We start from the raw sequence: 20,171 nt of genomic DNA on the forward strand, positions 1-20,171 counted from the left end.
GACAGGGTGCAGAGGAGATTTACCAGGATGTTGCCTGGATTGGGAAACAAGTCTTGTAAGGCAAGGTTAGCAGAGCTGGGACTTTTCTCTTTTGAGCGTAGAAGGATGAGAGGAGACTTGATAAAGGTCTACAAGATTATGAGAGGCAGGTAGAATGGACGGCCAGTGCCTGTTTCCCAGGGCAGGATCAGCAAACACCAGAGGACGTCTGTATAAAGTGCAGGGAGGGATGTTTAGGGGCAGTATCAGGGGTAAGTATTTTCCACAGAGAGTTGTGGGGGCCTGGAATGTCTTGCCGGGGATGCTGGTGGAGGCTGCAATTTTGGGGGCAATTAAGAGAATTTTAGATAGACACATGGATGAAAGAAAAATAACGTTATGGGATAGGGAGGATTTAGTACTTTTTAAAGAAGGAATATGTGGCTGAAGGGCCTGTCCATGGGTTTCAATGCAACCCCCACCCTCATTCTTCTAAACCCCAGCGAGTACAATCCCAGAGCCTTTGAATTTTTCTTGTATGAAAATCCGTCACTCCATGGATCATCCTTGGAAACCTCCGCTGAGCCTCTCTCCAATGGAGCACACCCTTCCTTTGATATGGAGTCCAAAGCAGAGCTCTCACCAATGCTTCATAAAGCCTCATCATATTCCTGCTTTTACTTAGACGTACAACACATGAACCCGTGCCGCACAATCACCTTACAAACCCAGATAAATTTCAAACAGTGAAAGGAAACTGGAGCACCTAGAGGAAAACCCACACAGACACGGGGAGAATGTGCAAACTCCATAGGGACAGCGCAGGATTCAAACCCCATTACCAATCATTGGCGCCTTAACAGAATATTGGGGCTGGATTATATTCTGTTGAGGGATTATTTTCTCTCCCTCTTGAAATCAATGCTGGCATTTCATTTGCCTTGATTGGAGGAATAAGCTGATTGGAGGAAGAGGGGTCAAGTGACCTGAGGAGCTCCAATTAGAATTTAAAAAGAGACTAGGCAGCAGCAAGAAGCTGATTGTAGGAAAAAGCTGAGTATCCCTATAAAAGTGAGGGACTGTGTCGCGGAGCAGTTATCGTCAGAGTGGACTGAGTCAGAGGGGTAAGGGTTTGGCTCAACAGGCTTCAGCGAAAACAGGTGAGAGGTGAGGAATAGTTGGATTCAGCAGGTAGACACAGGTAAGGGCAGGTTTTAGATATATATTTTCTTCTTGTCATAAACAGTGGGAATGGCAACCCAGGCAGGGGAAAGGTCCTCTTACAGAATGTGAGTCATCAGGGAAGCCAGCAGTATCCCAGACAACTTCAACTGCAAGAAGTGCATCCAGCTGCAGCTCCTTTCAAACCGAGTTAAGGAACTGGAGCTGGAGTTAGATAAACTCCAATCACTTGGAAGTCAGAGGGGGTGATAGGAGTTACAGGGACACTATCACACCTAGGAGCCAGGAGGAGGGTAGTTGGGTGAAAGGAGAGGGAGAGGGAAAGGGAACAGGTAGGTAGGGCAGGGCACCCCTGTGTCTGTGCCCCTGAACAACAAGCATACCATCTTGGATACTGTTGGGGGGATGAACTACCAGTGAAAAGCCATGGAGATCATGTCTCTGCCATGGAGTCTGGTCCTGTAGCTAAGAAGGGAGGGGTGGAGAAGAGACGAGCTGTAGTGATGGGGAATTCCATAGTTGGAGGGGGGAGGGGGGTTAAATAAGATGTTCTGTGGAAGAGATGGAATATCCCAGATGGTTTGATACCTCCCTAGTGCCAGGGTGCAAGATATCTCAGATCGAGTTCATGGCATTCACAGGAGGGAGGGTGAGCAGCCAGATGTCGTGGACCAGTGGTTCTCAACTTTTTTCATTCTACTCACATCCCACTTTTAAGTATTCCCTTTGCCATCAGTGCTCTTGGATTGTAGGGATTGCTTAAGGTGGGATGTGAGTGGGAAGGGAAGGTTGAGAACCACTGTTCTAGACCCAATTGTTACTGAAATATTTTGCTTGAGAAAAATTGTCATTGGTCCATTTCCTTTGGAGTTATGAAACTGTACACATAAAGAGTCAATGAGGTATGATTAAAACAGTGGCTCTCAACCTTCCCTTCCCACTCACATATCACCTTAAGCAATCCCTTACTAATCCCAGAACACCAATGGCATAGAGATTACTTAAAGTGGATTGTGAGTAAATGAAAATGGTTGAGAACTGTTGTCGTAGTCTATGTGGAGACAAATGATGTGGGTAGGAAGGGTGAGAAGCTCTTGCAAGGAGACCTCAGAGAGTTAGGTGCTAGGTTGAAGGACGGGACCTCCAGGGTTGTGATCTCATGATTGCTACCCGTGTCATGTGCTGGTGAGGTTAGAACTAAGAGGATAATGCCGCTTAACATGTGGCTAAAGACGGTGCAGGAGGGAGGGTTTAATGTTTCTGGGTCATTGGGCTGCAGATCCAGGGAAGGTGGGACATGATCTGACGGAATGGTTTACATCTGAACTGGAAGGGGACTAATATCCTTGTGGGAAGGTTTAAAAGTGCTGCTCCAGTGAGTTTAATCTAGATTTACAGGGGGATGGGAACCAGTGTGCCAGAGCAGATAGAGAAGTGGAGATGGGAAAAGACGATGTCAAAATTGCATGCACCATTATAAGTCAATGGGTTGGATGTGGTGGAAATGTTCTCAGGTCCACTTATTTCAATGCAAGGAGTATTGTAGGAGAGGCAGACAAGCTCAGAGCATGGATTGGCTCATGGAATTATGACATTGTGGCCATTAGTGAAACTTGGCCGCATGACAGGCAGGATCTGCAGCTCAATGTTCCAGACTTCCATTGCTTTAGACACGGCAGACAGTGGGTGGGGAGGGGGTGGGGGAGGAAGTGGCATTGCTCATCAGGGAATATATCACAGCTGTGCTCAGACAGGGCAGGCCAGAGGGTTCATCTACTGAGGTGGAGCCAAAGACCAGGAAAGGTATGACCACACACGAGCTTGTATTATAGACCACCAAATAGTCAATGGGAATTAGAGGGATAAATCTGTAGGGAGCTAGCAGACAGCCGTAGGAAACATAAGGTTGTGATAGTGGGAGGTTTTAATTTTTCCACATATTGACTGAGACTCCCATACTGTAAAAGGGCTGGATGGCTTGGAGTTTGTCAAATGTGTTCAGGAAAGTTCTCTAACTCAATATATAGAGGTACCAACTAGAGAAGGTGCAATCATGGATCTTGTATTAGGGAATGAGACAAGACAGGTGACAGATGTATGTGTCGGGGAACATTTTGGGTCCAGTGTTATTAGTTTCAAGTTAATTATGGAGAAGGATAGATCTGGGCCTATTGAAAGGCCAGTTTTGAATAAATAAGAAAGGATCTAGAATGTGGGGATTCTAAATTGTTTTTGGGCAAGGATGTGTGAGGTCAGTGGAAGACCTTCAAAAGTGAAATTTTGAGAGTAGAGTTTTGTCCGGATCAAAGCAAGGTTAGAAGGTGTGGGGAACCTTGGATTTCAAGGGATATTGGGATATTGAGGGATCTCAGACATGAAAGAGATGTATAGCAGGGACAGGCAATATGGAGCAAATGAGGTACTTGACAAGTATGAAAATGCAAGAGAAACCTCAGGAAAGAAATCAGGAGGGCTAAAAGACACGAGGTTGCTTTGGCAGACGTGAAGGAAAATCTTCAGGGTTTCTGCAGGTATATTAAGAGCAAGATTAATCTTGATTAAGAGTAAGGGACAAAATTGGTCCCCTTGGAGATCAGAGTGGTCGGTTTTGTATGGAGCCAAAAGACGTTTTAATTTTTTTTACATCAGTAAACAACACAGAGTGATGGGAAGTAACGAAAACAAGCAGTGAGGTCAGGGAACTGATACAGATTAAAGAGGAGGAAGTGCTTGCTGTCTTAATGCAAATAAGGGTGGATAAATCCCCAGGGCCTCACAAGATATTCCCTTGGGCCTTGAGGGAGGCTCTTCCGGCTGGTGACTACTTGAAGTAGAAGAGAGTCGTCGAGAGCTCCTGCAAGCTGTCAAATATTTCCCACTCATTCAACTTCATTTATTTAACCAAAGTGGCTTATATTTTGTTCCTTCACAATTTAATATCAATGTTTCTGAAAATAATGATGACTAGAGGTGCCAAGGCAGCCAAAAATGGTAAAGAAGAAACAGCCCCTCTGACATCAGATCTCATCTTGGACATGATGGATAAACAATTGTGGGAGAGAACAAAAGAAATAGCTGTGGCTCTGAAAAATGCCATCAAGAGACCAATTCCAAGGTTGAAAAGCTTCTACAATCAATTTCAGCAAAATGAAGATCATTTGGATGCTGTGGAGCTTCAATTGGTATCTGTTAATAATCAAACTCAGAAGTTAGAAACTTGGGAAGAAATGGGTGCGAGTTAACCTTGAAGGTGGTTGACTTGGAGATCAGGAGCTGATGTCAAAACATTTGGATTTTGGGCTTAAAGGAAGAAACTGAGAAAGGCTAGTTAATGAACTTTGTCTTTAAATTACTTGTGGAAGTGTTTGGAAAAGGGTTTTTCATTACTAAGCCCGTGCTTGATAGAGGTCACTGGTCATTGATTCCAAAGCCTACCTCGGAAAACGGACCATTTTCAGTAAGAACACACACTGCTGGAGAGACTGAGCAGTTCAAATAGTGTCCTTTATGTAGCAAAGGCAGAGGTAAAGAACTGCCGTTTTGGGCCATGTTCGGTAATTATTTATCTGTGAAGCCTGTCACAACAGAAATCTGAGCTATCAGGGTCCACAAATTGGATTTGTTGAAGATTTCTGCCCTGAAGCCATGGAGATGTGGAAAAAATACAGATGTTATGGCTGTGCTTTCCAAAAAAGGACACAGGCCTGCTCTTCTGTACCTGGCTCATGGAAAATAGCCACAATAAATTCCATGTCTCTTCAAATTTCACCAATAAATCAAATACAAAATTTTTTTTTTTTTCTAAACGAAAACAGGACATAATATACGAGAACCATTGAAACACTGTTGGAGGTTTATAGTCTTTCCATTGAATCAGATGGTTCTTCTAGCCAACAATGTAGAGAAGGCCACAACCCATTACAAATGTGTGGTTCAATATCCCCAAAAAGAGCAGTTTTTGGATTGGTCGTAGCTCCACCTGAAATGCAGTTGAAAAGACATTAAAACTATCTTTCCAATCGATTTCTAAGGATGGACTAGACCAAAACCTTTGTCTCAATGTAGCAATATCAGATTTGCATCTGTTTCAAGTAGGGTTAATATTAGAAAAGATACAAGCCAGCTTATCTTTGGACATGTGAACATGATGCACCACTTTGAATTGGGTTAATGAATATCGGGCATGTAGGTATTTATATGTATGTTATTAGTAAGGTTACTTTGTAGGATGGACAGGGAACAGCCAGATAACACACACCAGAGTCTGTCTGGAGCTGGAGTAGTTGATTGTTCCATTGAAAGTTTGAAACAAGGGATGTTTGCTAACGAAGACACCCATATAAACAAGCAGAAGGCCTGTCTTGGGTAAACTTATACCTCTCATTTTGTTCATTTTAGATTGGTCACAGTGTTTGAGCTACCGAAAGAAAATAGACACACACACACCGAGAGCAGTTCAGTTCATACAAGTCTTTATTACTAAATAGCTAGCTGAATTCGACCTTTCAGCTTTCCTACTCCCTGGAAAACTGCAGGGAATTCTTGCTTCATATCCTCGTATGACTGAACTGAATTGACACGAGCTCCAATATGAAGTATTGCCAGGTCTTGCGCCGTGCGTCTACTCAGCAATGGTTCTCCCCTCTCGTCTATGACAACAAACTCTGCTTCAGTGTACTTGTCACCAGCTTCAACAGTCGCAGTGAAACATCCAATGGTCTGCAATGGCTTGGTTGCTGTGTATGGATACAGTTTCTTTGAACACTTCTTTGATGTACAAATGATTTTTTTTCTTTTCAATTTCTCCCATAAATGTCGGTCAATTACATTACTGTCACTGCCTGAGTCTACAATGACCGGAACTGTCACACCACCAATTATCACTGGGACCTTCTCATGATGTACATCATTCAATGTAAACTGATAGTATTTCTGCCCATCCTGGTTTTCATCATCATCGTCACTTTCTGGGTCATCTTCTATATGGCGAATAGTGCCTTTCTTTCCAGGATACTTTCCTTTCCCCCAAGCTTTCCCCTTAGAAGCTGTACTCTTATCATTCTGGTTTGCATTTGACTTACTTTTGCACTTCTTTGCAAAGTGGTCCTTACCTCCACACTTTCTACAAACTTTGCCTTTTGCTGGGCAGCATGGGTCTTTTCCAAAATGACCTCTGTTTCCACATCTGTAACATTCCAAGTCATGTGTCGGCATATTTCTTGGCTGGCTATGGCTATGCGAGAGCCTATTTACTTGTTGACCAACTTTGTCTTTACTGGGCTGGCTTGAGTTGTCTTTCAGTTTCATGGTATGAAATTGCCCCTCAACAGCCTCTAATGCAGCAGCCATTGTTAAAGCATTGGTAAGTTTCAACTCACCCCCTTTTTCCAGCAGTCACCTTCTGAGTTTGTCTGGTCTGCAGTGCTGCACGACTTGATCCAATAACTGGTTATCCAAATCAGCTGCCACGTAATTGCATCCAACAGCCAGTTGTCGCAATCTCGTCACGTACTGGGCAACCGTTTCTCCATCTTCTTGTTTTGTTTTGCGAAACAAATGGCATTGAAATGTAGCATTCGGTGTCACCACATAGTGTGCATTCAATGCATCTACGGCTTTCTGGTATTCCTCCTTCCTTCCAGTATTCAAAAGCATCTTAAAAGTTTCCCGAACTGCGGGTCCTGCGGTGAAGAGAAGTAACGCCCTCCGCTGCACTTTCTGTTCCGCCGTACTGCTATCGAGAAATAGGCCACGACTGTCGGCGTAGGCTTCAAATTCTTCCAGCCATGCCTTCCACTTCACACTCACAGTGCTTGCATCACCCGTCGGGTCAAAATGAGGAACACCTCGAAGTGCTAGAAATTCAGCTCCTGTGACTGCCATGAAGAAAACCTTCCAGCTCAAAGCCACCGATTCAAAATCCAAAATGTTTATCACATTTAAAATCCAAAATGTTTATTCTCGTCGCCAATGTCACATTTGTGGCCCAAAATGTGAAATTAATAACACCATCACCACATGCTTTACCAGTTGAACATCTCCGTGTCTTTATTTTCCTGCTTCCATTATTCCACCATTTTGCACCCCCCTACCTCCAGTGCATACCATCTGACTTCCAGTCAGGTTAATCTATATCATGCTTATTCATTATCATGACAAAATGTACCCCCGTCGAAGCAAAGTGTTTCATTGGGGCCGGGAACAAGGGTGAATAAAACAGCGAAGGTGGGGGGGGGGGTAAAACTGGGCCGAAATGGAGAAATAGACGGGCAGAGTTCATGTTGGAGTTTTCAAAGGGGAAGCTGAGCGCAGTGAGGGGAGTGGGTGGGGCAATAAGGAGCGAACAGATTGAGAAAGGCTTCAGCATCATCCTGGTCCAACGTTGGGTCAGACACAGCTGGGGATGTTGGGGATGGAAATATGATTCCGCCCTCCAGCTCGCGGTGCGGGATCTGTTCCGGGGAGGCGCTGGGAACTAATCCTGGGATATTTATTCCTCAATCGACATAAAAACATTGATCGTTGTTGTCATCGTTGACGGGATCTTTCTGTGCATTGGTGGGCGGCCGTGCTTCGTCCATCATAGCAGTCGGACCCTGGGAGATTGATGTGGGAGACAAGGGCCCGAGAACATCTTTTATTGCCTTTCATGGTGATAAGCATTACCCAGAAACCCCTGCGGCTAGGAATGTGCCCCTATCGTGTGACAGAAGGGAGCGCGTGTGAAGTGACGTCGTAAATGTGCGTTGCTCCATATCAACCAGCGCTTGGTGGGGACTGAGGGTGATTAGATGCAGGGTGCCAGGAGCAGGGAGCAGAGCGCAGCACCGGGTCCCGGAGCAGAGGGTCCCGTAGTTCCGGGTCCTGCAATGCCCGGCTGGAGGACACTTCTCCCCGAGTCTGGCCCAACCTTGATTTAACCTGCTGCTCAGCTCTCCGGGAGACTGCATCAGGCTGAGCACAAGCTGTGTGTCCCGGGCAGAACTGCATTGATTTATCCACTGGACACACCCTCTCGTCCCCACAGCGATATACCCATTTCAGTGCTCTGTCTGTAGTGAGTGGTGCCACATTGGGAAGAGACCCTTCACCTGCCCCGAGTGTGGCAAGGACTTCACCCACACCTCCAACCTGCAGACCCACCAGCAGGTCCACACCGCAGAAAAGCCGTTCTTCTGCCCCAAGTGCGGCAGGGGCTTTACCTCTAACTTGCGGAGGCACCAACAGGTCCACACTGGGGAAAGGGCTTCCACCTGCCCAGAGTGCCGGAAGAGCTTCATCTAGACCTCCCACCAGCGGATCCATACCGGGAAAAAGCCGTTCACCTGCCTCGTGCAAAAAGATCTTTTCTAACAGGTCCCACCAGTGGGTCCACACCGGGAAGAGGCCCTCACCTGCCCCAAGTGCAGCAAGGGGCTTCACCCATTCCTCCAACCTGGTGACCCACCATTGGGTCCACAGCAGGGAAAAGCAGTTCACCTGCCCTGAAACCAAGAAATCCTTCGCCAGTTTGTCCCAGCCTTCACCAACATACAACCTTGAGATCCACCGGCAGGTCCACACCGACTAAAGGCCCTTCACCTGCCCCGAGTGTGGCAAGGCCTTCAGATGTCAATCAAACTTGTCTACCCACCAGAAGATTCACAAGAGCAACAAGCCATTCATCTGCCCCGAGTGCGGGAAGGGGTTCAGCCACTCCTCCAACCTGCAGAGGCATCAGTGGGTCCACTCTGGGGAAAATAGTTCACCTACCCCGAGTGCAAGAAAGGATTCAGCCAGCAATCAAATTTATTGACCCACCAGAAGATTCACAGCAGTGACAGTGTGATGGATTTGTGCTAATATTAATCTTTAGGTAAATAATATATATTTCTTAATAAAGGGATTTTGTTGGATGGACAAGGAAAGACAAACAATGTTTTGAGATGGCAGATGGAGAAAATACCACAGACTGTCTAGTAATTCATTGTCATTCTATAAACAGCTTTGGAATCAGAAGTGATTGTACATTGAAATTAAGAACAATAGTATTTTCTGAAAGAAACACCTGTGTACACAAAGAGGACTTTTGATTCAATGGCCAGCATACAGAGAGGAGTCATTGCTTTTGAATTATTACTTCTAAAGTAGTTTGAAGTAAGTTAAAAGACAGCAGTGATGTCATGTAATGCCAGGGACTAAAGGAGATCACTTAAATCGGTGTGGACTAGAGGGGCCGAAATGGCCTGTTTCCGTACTGTAATTGTTATTTGGTTATATGTCAGGTGATAAAGACAGTTGATAAAGACTTCTTTAATATTGCTCCAAGAAACATCTGAAGTCAGAAAAGCAGTAGCCTCTAGAAAGAGAGGAACTGTTCTTATTGTATTTTCTTTCCCATGGGAGATGCACAAGGTCAGGGACAAGGAAGAGCCACTTTAGCTGTTCCTTTAAAAAGAGGACAGTTCCACCTTTAAAAGGCCACTTCATCTAACTCTTGCCTGGGCTTTGTTGAAATCAGCGTGCATAGATCACGTACTGTAACCTCCATGCAAGAGAAGGAAACCATTCGGATGAAGAAACAATTCTCTGAAAACAACTACAAGAAATTTGTGAGTTTGAGAACTTTTGAACAGCAGTAAAGACTTTAAGTTTCAACACAAAACTGAATGAACTTTAAAAATTGTCGCTTTCTATAATCATGCCAAAGAAGAAGTGTTATATTATAAAGAGTACTTAATATGAATTATTATTTTTTAAGATACCATTGTTTTGGTAAATTTCTATTGTGCTGGTCTAGGTTCACCTGCTCTGAGTGAGGCAAGCACTTCTCCTACAACAGGTCTACTCCAGGGAAAGGCCGTTCCCTGCTCCAGGTGCAGGAGGGGTTCATCCAGTTGGACAGCCTGGTGAAACACCAGCGGGTTCACACAGAAAGTTTGCAGAATGTGGAATATTTAAATATCACTCACTCAAACACCAGGAGGTACTGAGGTCTTGTGGTTATTAAAGCAACAAATCAAAACATATCTTGGTCTTCTTGTCAATTTGCAATTTGTTTTCAGGTTCAAGTTTATTGTTACAAGTACAAAGGTGCAGTGAGGAAGTTTGTTTTGGAGCAGTCCAGCTGGACATCCTGTACATAGTCCAGCAAATAAGCCACAGGGCCGGAGTGTAGTTACAGGGATAGATCAGTTGGTACAAGGTAAAAGCAGCAGGTATGAGGATTATTCAGGAATCTGATAACAGGGGGAAGGAACTCCTTGAATCTGGTGGAAGGTGATCTCACACTGATGAATCTTCTCCATGGGGAGGAGGGGAAAGGGAGTGTGTCTGGGGAGGGGGGGAGACTTTTAATATGTTGGTTGCTTTTCCAAGGCAGTGGGAGGTGGAGGTGGAATGGATTCTCTCTCCCTCAATGTTAGAGACTCCGATTATATATTTTTAAACATTAACAATACATCATAGTTGAAGGTTCTCCAGCCCATGAAACCTGTGTCGCCCAATTAACCTCCCAATCACGGGGTGATTGTGCAGATCCCTTACAGGCAGGACTGGAATTGATCCTGGATCGTTGGCGATATAATAACATTTCACTAACCGTGCCACTCAATTACAGGAATTGGATTTGATGTCCTGGATTGAAACATAAAACAGTATAGGCCCGTCAGCCCTCGATGTTGTGCCGACTCATATATCCCTTCCTTTAAAAAAAGTACAAACCCTCCCTACTCCACGACCCTCTATTTTTCTTTAATCCATATGTCTCAGTCACTTTATCCAACAGGAAGACAATGATCCCAAATATGTTACTTAAAAGAGTTTTTCCAAGCTTAAAAATAGGAACATTTTGAATGGCCAAATCAGTCCCTGATCCAAGTCCAATTGAGCATGCTGAACAAAGGAATTAAGGGGGCCAGCCCCTGAGACCAGCAAGAGCTGAAGGTGACTGCAGTCGAGGCCTGGCAGAGGTTCACCAGGGAAGATTGTCAGCATTTGGTGATGTGAATGAATCACAGACTTCAAGCAGTCATTGCCTGCAAGGAACATGGAACAAAGCTCTGAACATGACAACTTTAACATACATACCCTGCCTATGTCCCAAACATTATGGTGCCCTGAAATGGGGGAACTATGTGTAAAAAGTGCTGTAATTTCCATATGGTCAAAGCAAAATGCGTACAAATAACATATAATACAGAACAATACAACACAGGACAGGCTCTTCAGCCCTCGATGTTGTGCTGTCCACATATGCCTTAAAGGAAAAAGTACTAAACCCTCCCTACCCCGTAACATTCTATTTTTCTTTCATCCATGTGTTTAAGACTCTTAAATGACCTCAATGTTTCAGCCTCCACCACCATCCCTGACAAGACATTCGAGGCACCCACAACTGTAAAAAACTTAACCCCGGATGTCTCCCTTAATTTTGTAAATATGTCTCAGGTGTTTGCTGATCCTGCCCTGGTAAACAGGTGTTGACTGTTTCATAATCTTGTAGACCTCTATCAAGTCTCCTCTCATCCTTCTATGCTCCATAGTGAAAAGTCCCAACTCTGCCTACCTTGCCTCAATACTTGTTTCCCAATCCAGGAAACATCCTGGTAAATCTCTGCCCCCTCTCCAAAGCCTCCACATCCTTCCTATAAAGAAGTGACCAGAACTGAACTCAATACTCTGTGGTCTTAGCAGACATTTGTAGAGTTGCCTCAGGACCTCCTGAACTCTATACCCCATTAATGAAGCCCAGCATCCCATAGGCCTTCTTATCTATCCCATCAACCTGTGTGCCAACCTTGAGGGATGTATGGATTTGAACCCCAAGATCTTTCTGTTCATCCACACTCTTAAGTAACTGACCATTAACCCTGTCCTCAGCCTTCTGGTTTCTCCATCATCTCACACTTATCCGGATAGAAATCCATCTGCCACTTTCCTGCCCAACTCTGCATCCTGTCTATATCCTCTTGTAACCTTTGACGCCCTTCAGCTCCATCCACAACTCCTCCAACCTTCCTGTTATTCACAAACTTACTGACACATCATTCTGCCTCTTCGTCCAGGTCATTTATAAACATCACAAAGAGCAGGGGCCCCAGAACAGATCCCTGCGGCCCCTCCACTAGTCACCGAACTCCAAGCAGATACTTTCCTTCCACTACTACACTCTGCTTTCTTCCTACACAGTGAAGGGTCCACTGATCCAGTGCCTCATAAATTTCTGGATGAGTCTCTCATGGGGACCTTGTCAAATGCCTTGCTAAAATCTATGTTGACAACATCTACCACCCTCATCATTTCCTTTTGTTACTTCCTCAAATACTCAATGAGACTCATGAGGCAAGACCTTCCATTCACAGAGACATTCTAACTGTCCTTGAGTAGACCTTCTGAGTTTCTCCAGATTCTGCTGAAGATATCCTCTGGGGCTTCGACTCCATACTAAATTGATCTTGGTGCTTCTTTTGAACGGTTGGCCCAGATTTTTCACTTTTTCCTACAACTTTAATAACTAATTTCTTTTGTTTCTGGCCTCTTCCTTTCTTCATTTCTTGTTGCCCCAACACTCAATACTGTCTGATAGACTTTTAAAATTTTAACAGTCTTTAAATTTTGGGCATTAACTAGACCAGCCGGGGAGGGACAGATCCCATGTCCTTGTTCTATGCCATCTCACCCCCCCACCCCCACACTGTTGCGCCTTCCTGACAACTGAGGAGATGTGTGTCCAGGATAGGTCAGTAGTAAGTGTATATGCACATGCATTGCGTGTGTGCGCGTGCATGTATGGGCACATGCGGGTGTGTGCATGTGTGTGTTGTGTGCATGCATGTTTGTGTGTGTGTGCACATGTGTGTACATGCACGGTGGTCTGGACAAACATCGTTAGTCTTTTTTTGCATATTTTATTTAATCAACAAATATAAGATCAAATAATTGAGAATAATATACCAAAATAATATAATAGAATGTTAACTATAGCTTGGATGCAGATAATGCGCCAGCAGATGCAGCTGGGGAGTGCAGCTGCTACGATCAGGTGGCTACCGAGAAGATGCCCTTCTGTCACCTGAAGGTGCCGGCTGAAGGAGAGGTGCGTCCGAGCGAACGCTGGCTCCTGTGGTCTGCGGCTGTAGTCCTACTGCTGTGGGGGAATATACCTACAGGAGGAGGCTTAGGTCAGTGCTCCTCCTGACCAGGTTCTCCACTTTCAGGTGGCCACCCGACAGCTGTATTGGGGTAGAGTAGGTGACTTTACGTTTGGGTGTTCTAGCCACCTGAACGTGGCTAAATATATTCTGAAACTATATATAAGAAAAAAATAAAATCTAAAAAACCAAATTAAAAATACGACCTACTACAAATAAAAAATAAAACCCCTGTTAACCCCCCTCCCCCCTAAACTAATCTAATCCCAAAACTAAAAGACATAATATTTCATTACAAAATGATTACAAGTAATTAATTTGGATGCATCAGTTGACACTCAGAGAACTCAAAAATATCATAAGATTATTACACCTTCAGGGAAAACTTCACTGATCAGGAAAAATAAATAAAAATTTTATAAACTTAATCTCATTATTCTAGCAAATTTTTATTCCTTAAATTATACGTATTTTTTTCAGCATGCCATCTCTCTAATGTTAATGAAAAATCAGATTTCCGAGTTACAGCGACACATTTCCTTGCTATTACTAAAACCAGTTTAACAAATTTTAATTGGGAATCTGACAGCAATAATTTAGGAGTAACACTTTCAAAATTCCCCAACAAAAGTAATTCAGAATTTAAAGGAAAATTCACCCCCATGATCCATTGTAGAAATTTACTAATAGAAACCCAGAAAGGATGAACCTTTGAACAAGAACACATAGAGTGAAGGAAAGTTCCAATTTCTGTTCCACATGTAAAACACTGATCCGATAAATCTCATTTCCTTCTATTTAATTTCTGAGGAGTAATATACAATTGGTGTAAAAAATTAAAAGGAAGTAATCTATATTGTACATTAATAGTATTTGTCATAACATCTTTACACAAATTTTGCCAGACTTGTGGTTCTATAATCGTATCTAAGTCTCGTTCCTATGCTTTTTTGTTAAACAAACCTACTTTAGCTGTCTCTTCTTGTATATGCAATTAAAATAAACTTTTTAATCATTCCATCAACCATAATTTGTTCCAAATTTGAAAGATCTTTTAAAATCATTTCTGATCCTAATTTCTTTCTTAAATAAGCCCTCAATTGAAAACAACAAAATAATGTATTACGAGGTATTTTATATTTCATCATTAACTGATCAAAAGACATCAATCCATTATTATCATAACAATCCTCCAATTTAGAAATACCATATATTTAAAAAATCATTATCTTTTGAAAAAATGAACAAGGGATTAATTAATGGTGATTTTAATGAAAGAATATATCCATCTGTTTCTAAGAACTTTATTCCAAATATTCAGTCAACAAATGTTTTAATATCAGAGCTTCCTTGTCTATTAACTAGATTTAGGTTTCCATTTATAAATAAACTCGTCTGGTTTAACTTCTCCTATCTTAGTTAATTCAATATCCACCCATGATGGTTTAATTTTCACAAACATGGAGACTAAAAACCTTAATTATGCTGCTCTGTAATAATTCTTAACATTGGGAGGTTGGAATCCTCCTTATTCCTATTTCCATATTAATTTTTTCTAGCGACTTTCTCACCATCTTACCTTTAAAAAAAACTTCCAAACTTGCTTATTTAAATTTTGAAAAAATTTTTGAGGTAAAATTTGAAATAAATATTGAAGTTGTGGAAAAATGTTTATCTTAATACAATCAACTCTCCCAATTAACGTAATTGGCAAATTTATCCATCTCTTTAAATATTCCTTTTTTAAAAATAGAGGGATATAGTTTAATTTTAGTATCGGTGCATATACCTAGGTATTTAATCTTATCTGTCCATTTAAAATGAACTGCTTGTATACATTGTGAATAATCTCCTTTTCTAATTCCGTTATCTCGCTTTTCTTCCAATTTATCTTGTATCCTGAAATTTTCTGATAATCTAATAATCGATAAATGTAACAAAAAGTCTTGGTAATGATGTTTGTGGTTGAATTAAATAAATTAATACATCATCAGCAAATAAACTAATTTTATGTTGAATCTGGTTTATCTCAAATTCCTTTAATTGTTGGTCATCTTTAAATTTTTGTGCAAGTGGTTCCATAGCTAAAGCAAACAAAGCTGGTGATAAAGGTGTGACAGATTATGTTATATTTTATATTGTATATAGATATGTTTGTGGGAGATAAATGGGGGCAGGTTTTTTTTTAAGAGTAGGTCACATACAAACACTTCAAAACAGATCTCATTTAAAATACTGGAGCTCTGCTCAAGCCAGATAGGGTGGCTCCTGGGGGCCTTTGCAAAAACTTAGGGGAATGATCAATAGAATTCACTAATGGATTGTTGTTTTGAAAAGGAACAAATGAAAGCTTGCTGTTCTAAGAGTGTCATGTGGTTTTGCAAGCATAGAGGGTCAAACAGGTTTTTCTCTGAACGAGAGAGCGAGAGAGAATTTAGTTCTGAAATTCCAGAGTCAGCAGCAGCAGCTGAGACTGAAACAGGACAAGCTGGCAAGCTTGTGGAAAACCCCACTTGGAAGACGGGTTGTGAGTGCTTAGTTCAGCCTGGTCAAAGCTCTTGTGATACATACAAGAGGAGAAGACTGGTTGTATAATTTTTCAATTGAAATGAGGGAAACAAAAAGGAACTCTGTGGTGACTTGAAAGAAAGAGGTTATTATCTGGAAAACCCTGATGGGGCAAGTTTCTTCAGAAAATTCTAGGCCCCATTCCCACACCCGCATGTCTGTCCACGGCCTCGTGCACTGTCAAACCAAGGCTACCTGTGAACTGGAGTGTGAGAGATGAGTAAAACTAATATGAAAATACGAAAGATGAAGAAAACTAGTATGGATATATGTGTAATGAATAAAGCCAGTATGAATAGGATAAGGATAGATAATAGAATGTAGGAAGTAAAGTTAGTCTGAATAAGATAAGGGTCTTCTAGCCTTTTAGACAGAATCAGCAAGTTCTGCATATGTAATTAGTAAGCCTTAGACAGAATTAGCTAGTTCTGCATATAAGAAGTTAGTGAGAGTCGGGAAGGTGTGAATAAGAACAAAGACAGGTTTGTCAATGAGGACAATGACATGCTGGGACACCGACAGGATACCCCCTGGTCCTCCAAGTTCACAGAAACAGCACGTAGGCAGACAGGATTGCCTAATGCCAAACTCATCCAGGAGGCAGAAGAATATAAGGGGGAGGGTGCTTCTACACTGAAATAAACTGTATAAAAGTTGGGTGAGCCCCAGTGTGTGTGTGTATTCCCAGGATAAGGGGAAAGCACCCAACTTTGCATTGTTGTATAATAAATGTTCTTTGTTCTCAATTTTTGTCTCGAGCAATTTCTGTGAAGGTACTTCTGTTTCTCACAAATCGGGATTCGTCCAGGATCCCACTCCCTGCACTGACAGAGTGCCCGATGATGAGGGTAGGTGCACCCCGGCTGATTCAACTGGACTTACGAATGGCGGGTGACTGGTCAGTGGATGAAGCGAGTGATATCCGAGGAGGCATTGAGAACAAACGACGGGAGGACGTTAAGGAAGTGCGCTAGGAATAGCTACTGGATCCCAGTAAGAGGAATTTTACTTACCTGTTAGTATGGGAGGTGTGAGTAGCATGGAAGATAGTCCTAGGGAAGGACAGGACGATCAGATAACTAAGCAAAGTCCGTTAGGATTAATGCTATCTTTTTGGGGTGCGGGGAGAACCCGCGGGTAAGACAAACAGACCATGGTCAGGTATTGCTGTCTGGAATGGGTTAAAAGCCCGATAAAAGGGAATTTGTTATATTGGCCAAAGTTCAGATCCGAGGGGGACTGGATGTGTCAGGCATTGAACATCTGGCTCTATCAAAACCAAAGAGATAATATTGAGAGCAGAGAATATGCAGCCTGCTGGCTAAGTGGATCGGTTGATCAACTGGTTTTGAATGTAAGGACAAGAAGGATGAGGAACCTTTTGTCCCTGAAACACAAGAATGGGATGTGTTACATTCCCTTCCTCCACCTTATGCTCCTCCTATGCCGGCTCCTATCTTTCCCCTCTCTCCTATGCTCTACCCTTCTTCACCTTCCCCTCCTCCCCCACAGCTAAAGAAAGGAGAAAAAAGTAGGGGTGGTATGATGACCCGTTCACAAAATACTAGATTACCACCTCTATTGACAAGAGAGGGAGGAGATTGGGACTCAGAACAGTGTGAGACCCTCCGGGAGGAAAGGGCAGACCCTTTGATTAATTTCCCAGAGAGCAAGAACCAAGCCAGAAAAGCCAGAAATTAATTGGATGAGACTTTTACGGGAAGTTCCCATGGGAGGGGGTCTCGGTTTTGTAAATGTGCCCCTGACTAGTATGGAGGTGCATAACTTTAAGAGAGAAATGACCTCCCTGATAAAGGATCCTCAGGGATGTGCCGAACAATTAGATTAATTTTTGGGACCAAATATATATACATGGGATGAGTTAACATCGATCTTTAGGGCTCTGTTCACTTTGGATGAATGTGGAATGATTCACCAGGCAGGGATTAGAGTCTAGGATAGGGAACACCAAGAGGGACCAGAGGTGATACCTGGGGAACTTAAACTCCCCCTGGCAAAACCAAATTGGGATAAGAATACTAATGATGGTTGCACATTAATGGAGGAATATAGGGTTAATCTGATAAAAGAAATCAAGGAATCTGTTCCAAAGGGACAGAATTTTAAGAAAGCATTTGAGGTTCCCCAAGGTTCCGAGGAGACCCCCTCTGCATTTCTGAATAGATTGTGTACGGCCATACAGCAATATGGGGGTCTGGATATAGAATCCCCAGCGGATGAACAATTGGTATTAACGGGCTTCGTTACAAACTCAGCCCCAGACATTAGAAGGAAATTGCAGAAGACTGAGAATTGGCATGAGCAGGGAATAACACAACTATTACAGATCACACAAAGGGCATATGTCCAGAGGACTGAGGATAAACAGAAAGGAAAGGCTAAGATTTTGATGCAGGCAGTCAAGGAAGTCGTGGAGGGACAGCAAGGAAAGGGTAGGGGCTGTGTGTCAGTTCCTGGACATTGGGAGGAGCACCAGGAGTGGGGAAGTAGAGACAAGAGCAGAGGCAGGGGTAGAGGAGAATTCTGGGGACGACTACCATTCCCGGGACCCCGTGGAAACCCTGGTAGGAATTGAGAAACAGGAGCATTAGTTTGCTACCATTGTAAAAAGGAGGGACATTTTAAGAGAGAATGCCCAATGCGAGCCAGGGAGACGCGATCTTACGCCCTGATGGAAGCAGATTATGAATAGGGAGGTCACGGTTCTCAGTCAATACACACCGTGGGGTTGCACGGAGAACCATTGGTAAATTTAAGCAGAGAACCCCACAGTGACAAGATGACCTTTTTAGTAGATTCTGGGGGAGCCCGGTCTAGTAATTTACAACCACCCGAGGGTGTCAAGATAGAGGGGACAGTGATGATTTCTGGAGTCGGAGGAAGAGATTTTACGGTCCCTGTATTAAGGGATGTAAGAATACAAATGGGGGAAAAGATAATAACAGAGGATATTTTACTCGTTCCCCAAGCTGGAGTTTGTTTATTAGGACGAGATTTACAGGACCAATTGGCTATCGGCATCAGACCACAGGAATCGGCTATCGGGGTTCAATTGTATGTATTAAGCGAGGAAGATCGGGAACTAATAAATCCTGGAGTATGGGTAGAAAGAGGTAATAGAGGAGTGTTAGATATTCCTCCCCTGCAAGTTACTTTAAAAGATCCTGAGCAAGTAATTAGACAAAAACAGTACCTAATTCCTATGGCTGGCCGAAAAGGGCTGCAGCCAGTAATTGACCAGTTGGTGAAAGATGGTATACTCGAACCTTGTATGTCACCTTTTAATACCCCAATTTTACCTGTCCAAAAACCAGACGGTACCTATCGATTAGTGCAGGACTTGAGGGAGCTGAACAAAATTATTCTCACGCGTCACCCGGTTGAACCTAATCCCGATACGATAATGGGTAAAATCGATCCCCATAGTAAATGGTTTAGTGTGATTGACCTCAAAGATGCTTTTTGGACCTATCCACTAGCAACGGAGAGCAGAGACATGTTTGCCTTTGAATGGGAAAATCCTTTTACTGGACACAAGAATCAATACCGGTGGATGGTCCTTCCCCAGGGCTTTACAGAATCACCAAATTTATTCGGCCAGGTCTTAGAACAAATACTAGACGAGGCTCCTCGGAGAGAGAATTGCCAGTTGATACAATATGTTGATGATTTGTTAATTACGGGAAAAACATACAAATTAGTTAAACAGTATACTGTTGAACTTTTGAATTTTCTGGAGAATAAGGGTCTCAGTGTGAGCGAATCCAAATTACAATTTGTTCAATCAGAAGTTAAATACTTAGGTCATCTGGTGTGTCAGGGAACTAAGAAAATAAGTCCAGAGAGGATACATGGTATTCTACAGATCCCACCTCGCAAGAATGCCCAAGAACTTAGGAAATTCCTTGGTTTAGTGGGATACTGTAGAATCTGGATTGAAAATTATTCTAGCCTGGTCAGATTTCTCTGTGATAAACTCACGATTCTAGGGGGCGAAGCTGTTGTCTGGACAGAGGAAAAGATTAAAGATTTTAACTTGGTGAAACAGCACCTTATTAGTCCTCCAGTGTTGGATTTACCTGACCTAAATAAGCCATTTGACCAATATACCAATGCGAAAGGAGGTGTGGCTACTGGAGTACTAACACAAGAGAGGGCAGGCTGTAGACAGCCAATTGCTTTTCTGTCAAAAGTTTTAGATCCTGTTTGTCGTGGTTGGCCAGAATGTGTGCATGCCATCGCAGCCACTGCTATTTTAGTTGAGGAAGGACGAAAGATTACATTTGGTGC

The 20,171-nt window shown here is 43.0% G+C and overlaps 1 protein-coding gene across 1 annotated transcript; it reads left to right on the forward strand.

Annotated features, from left to right (window-relative positions):
- Positions 1-8,172: 8,172 nt before the first annotated feature.
- On the forward strand, positions 8,173-8,473 carry LOC138762432 (gastrula zinc finger protein XlCGF7.1-like; the record flags this gene model as incomplete). Its single annotated transcript, XM_069936189.1, has 1 exon — positions 8,173-8,473. A coding segment is annotated over one exon (273 nt), but the record flags the coding sequence as incomplete, so codon positions are not given.
- Between the last annotated feature and the right edge of the window lie 11,698 nt (positions 8,474-20,171).

This window comes from Narcine bancroftii, chromosome 4 (genome assembly GCF_036971445.1).
Source record: "Narcine bancroftii isolate sNarBan1 chromosome 4, sNarBan1.hap1, whole genome shotgun sequence".
Classification (NCBI taxonomy): Eukaryota; Metazoa; Chordata; class Chondrichthyes; order Torpediniformes; family Narcinidae; genus Narcine; species Narcine bancroftii.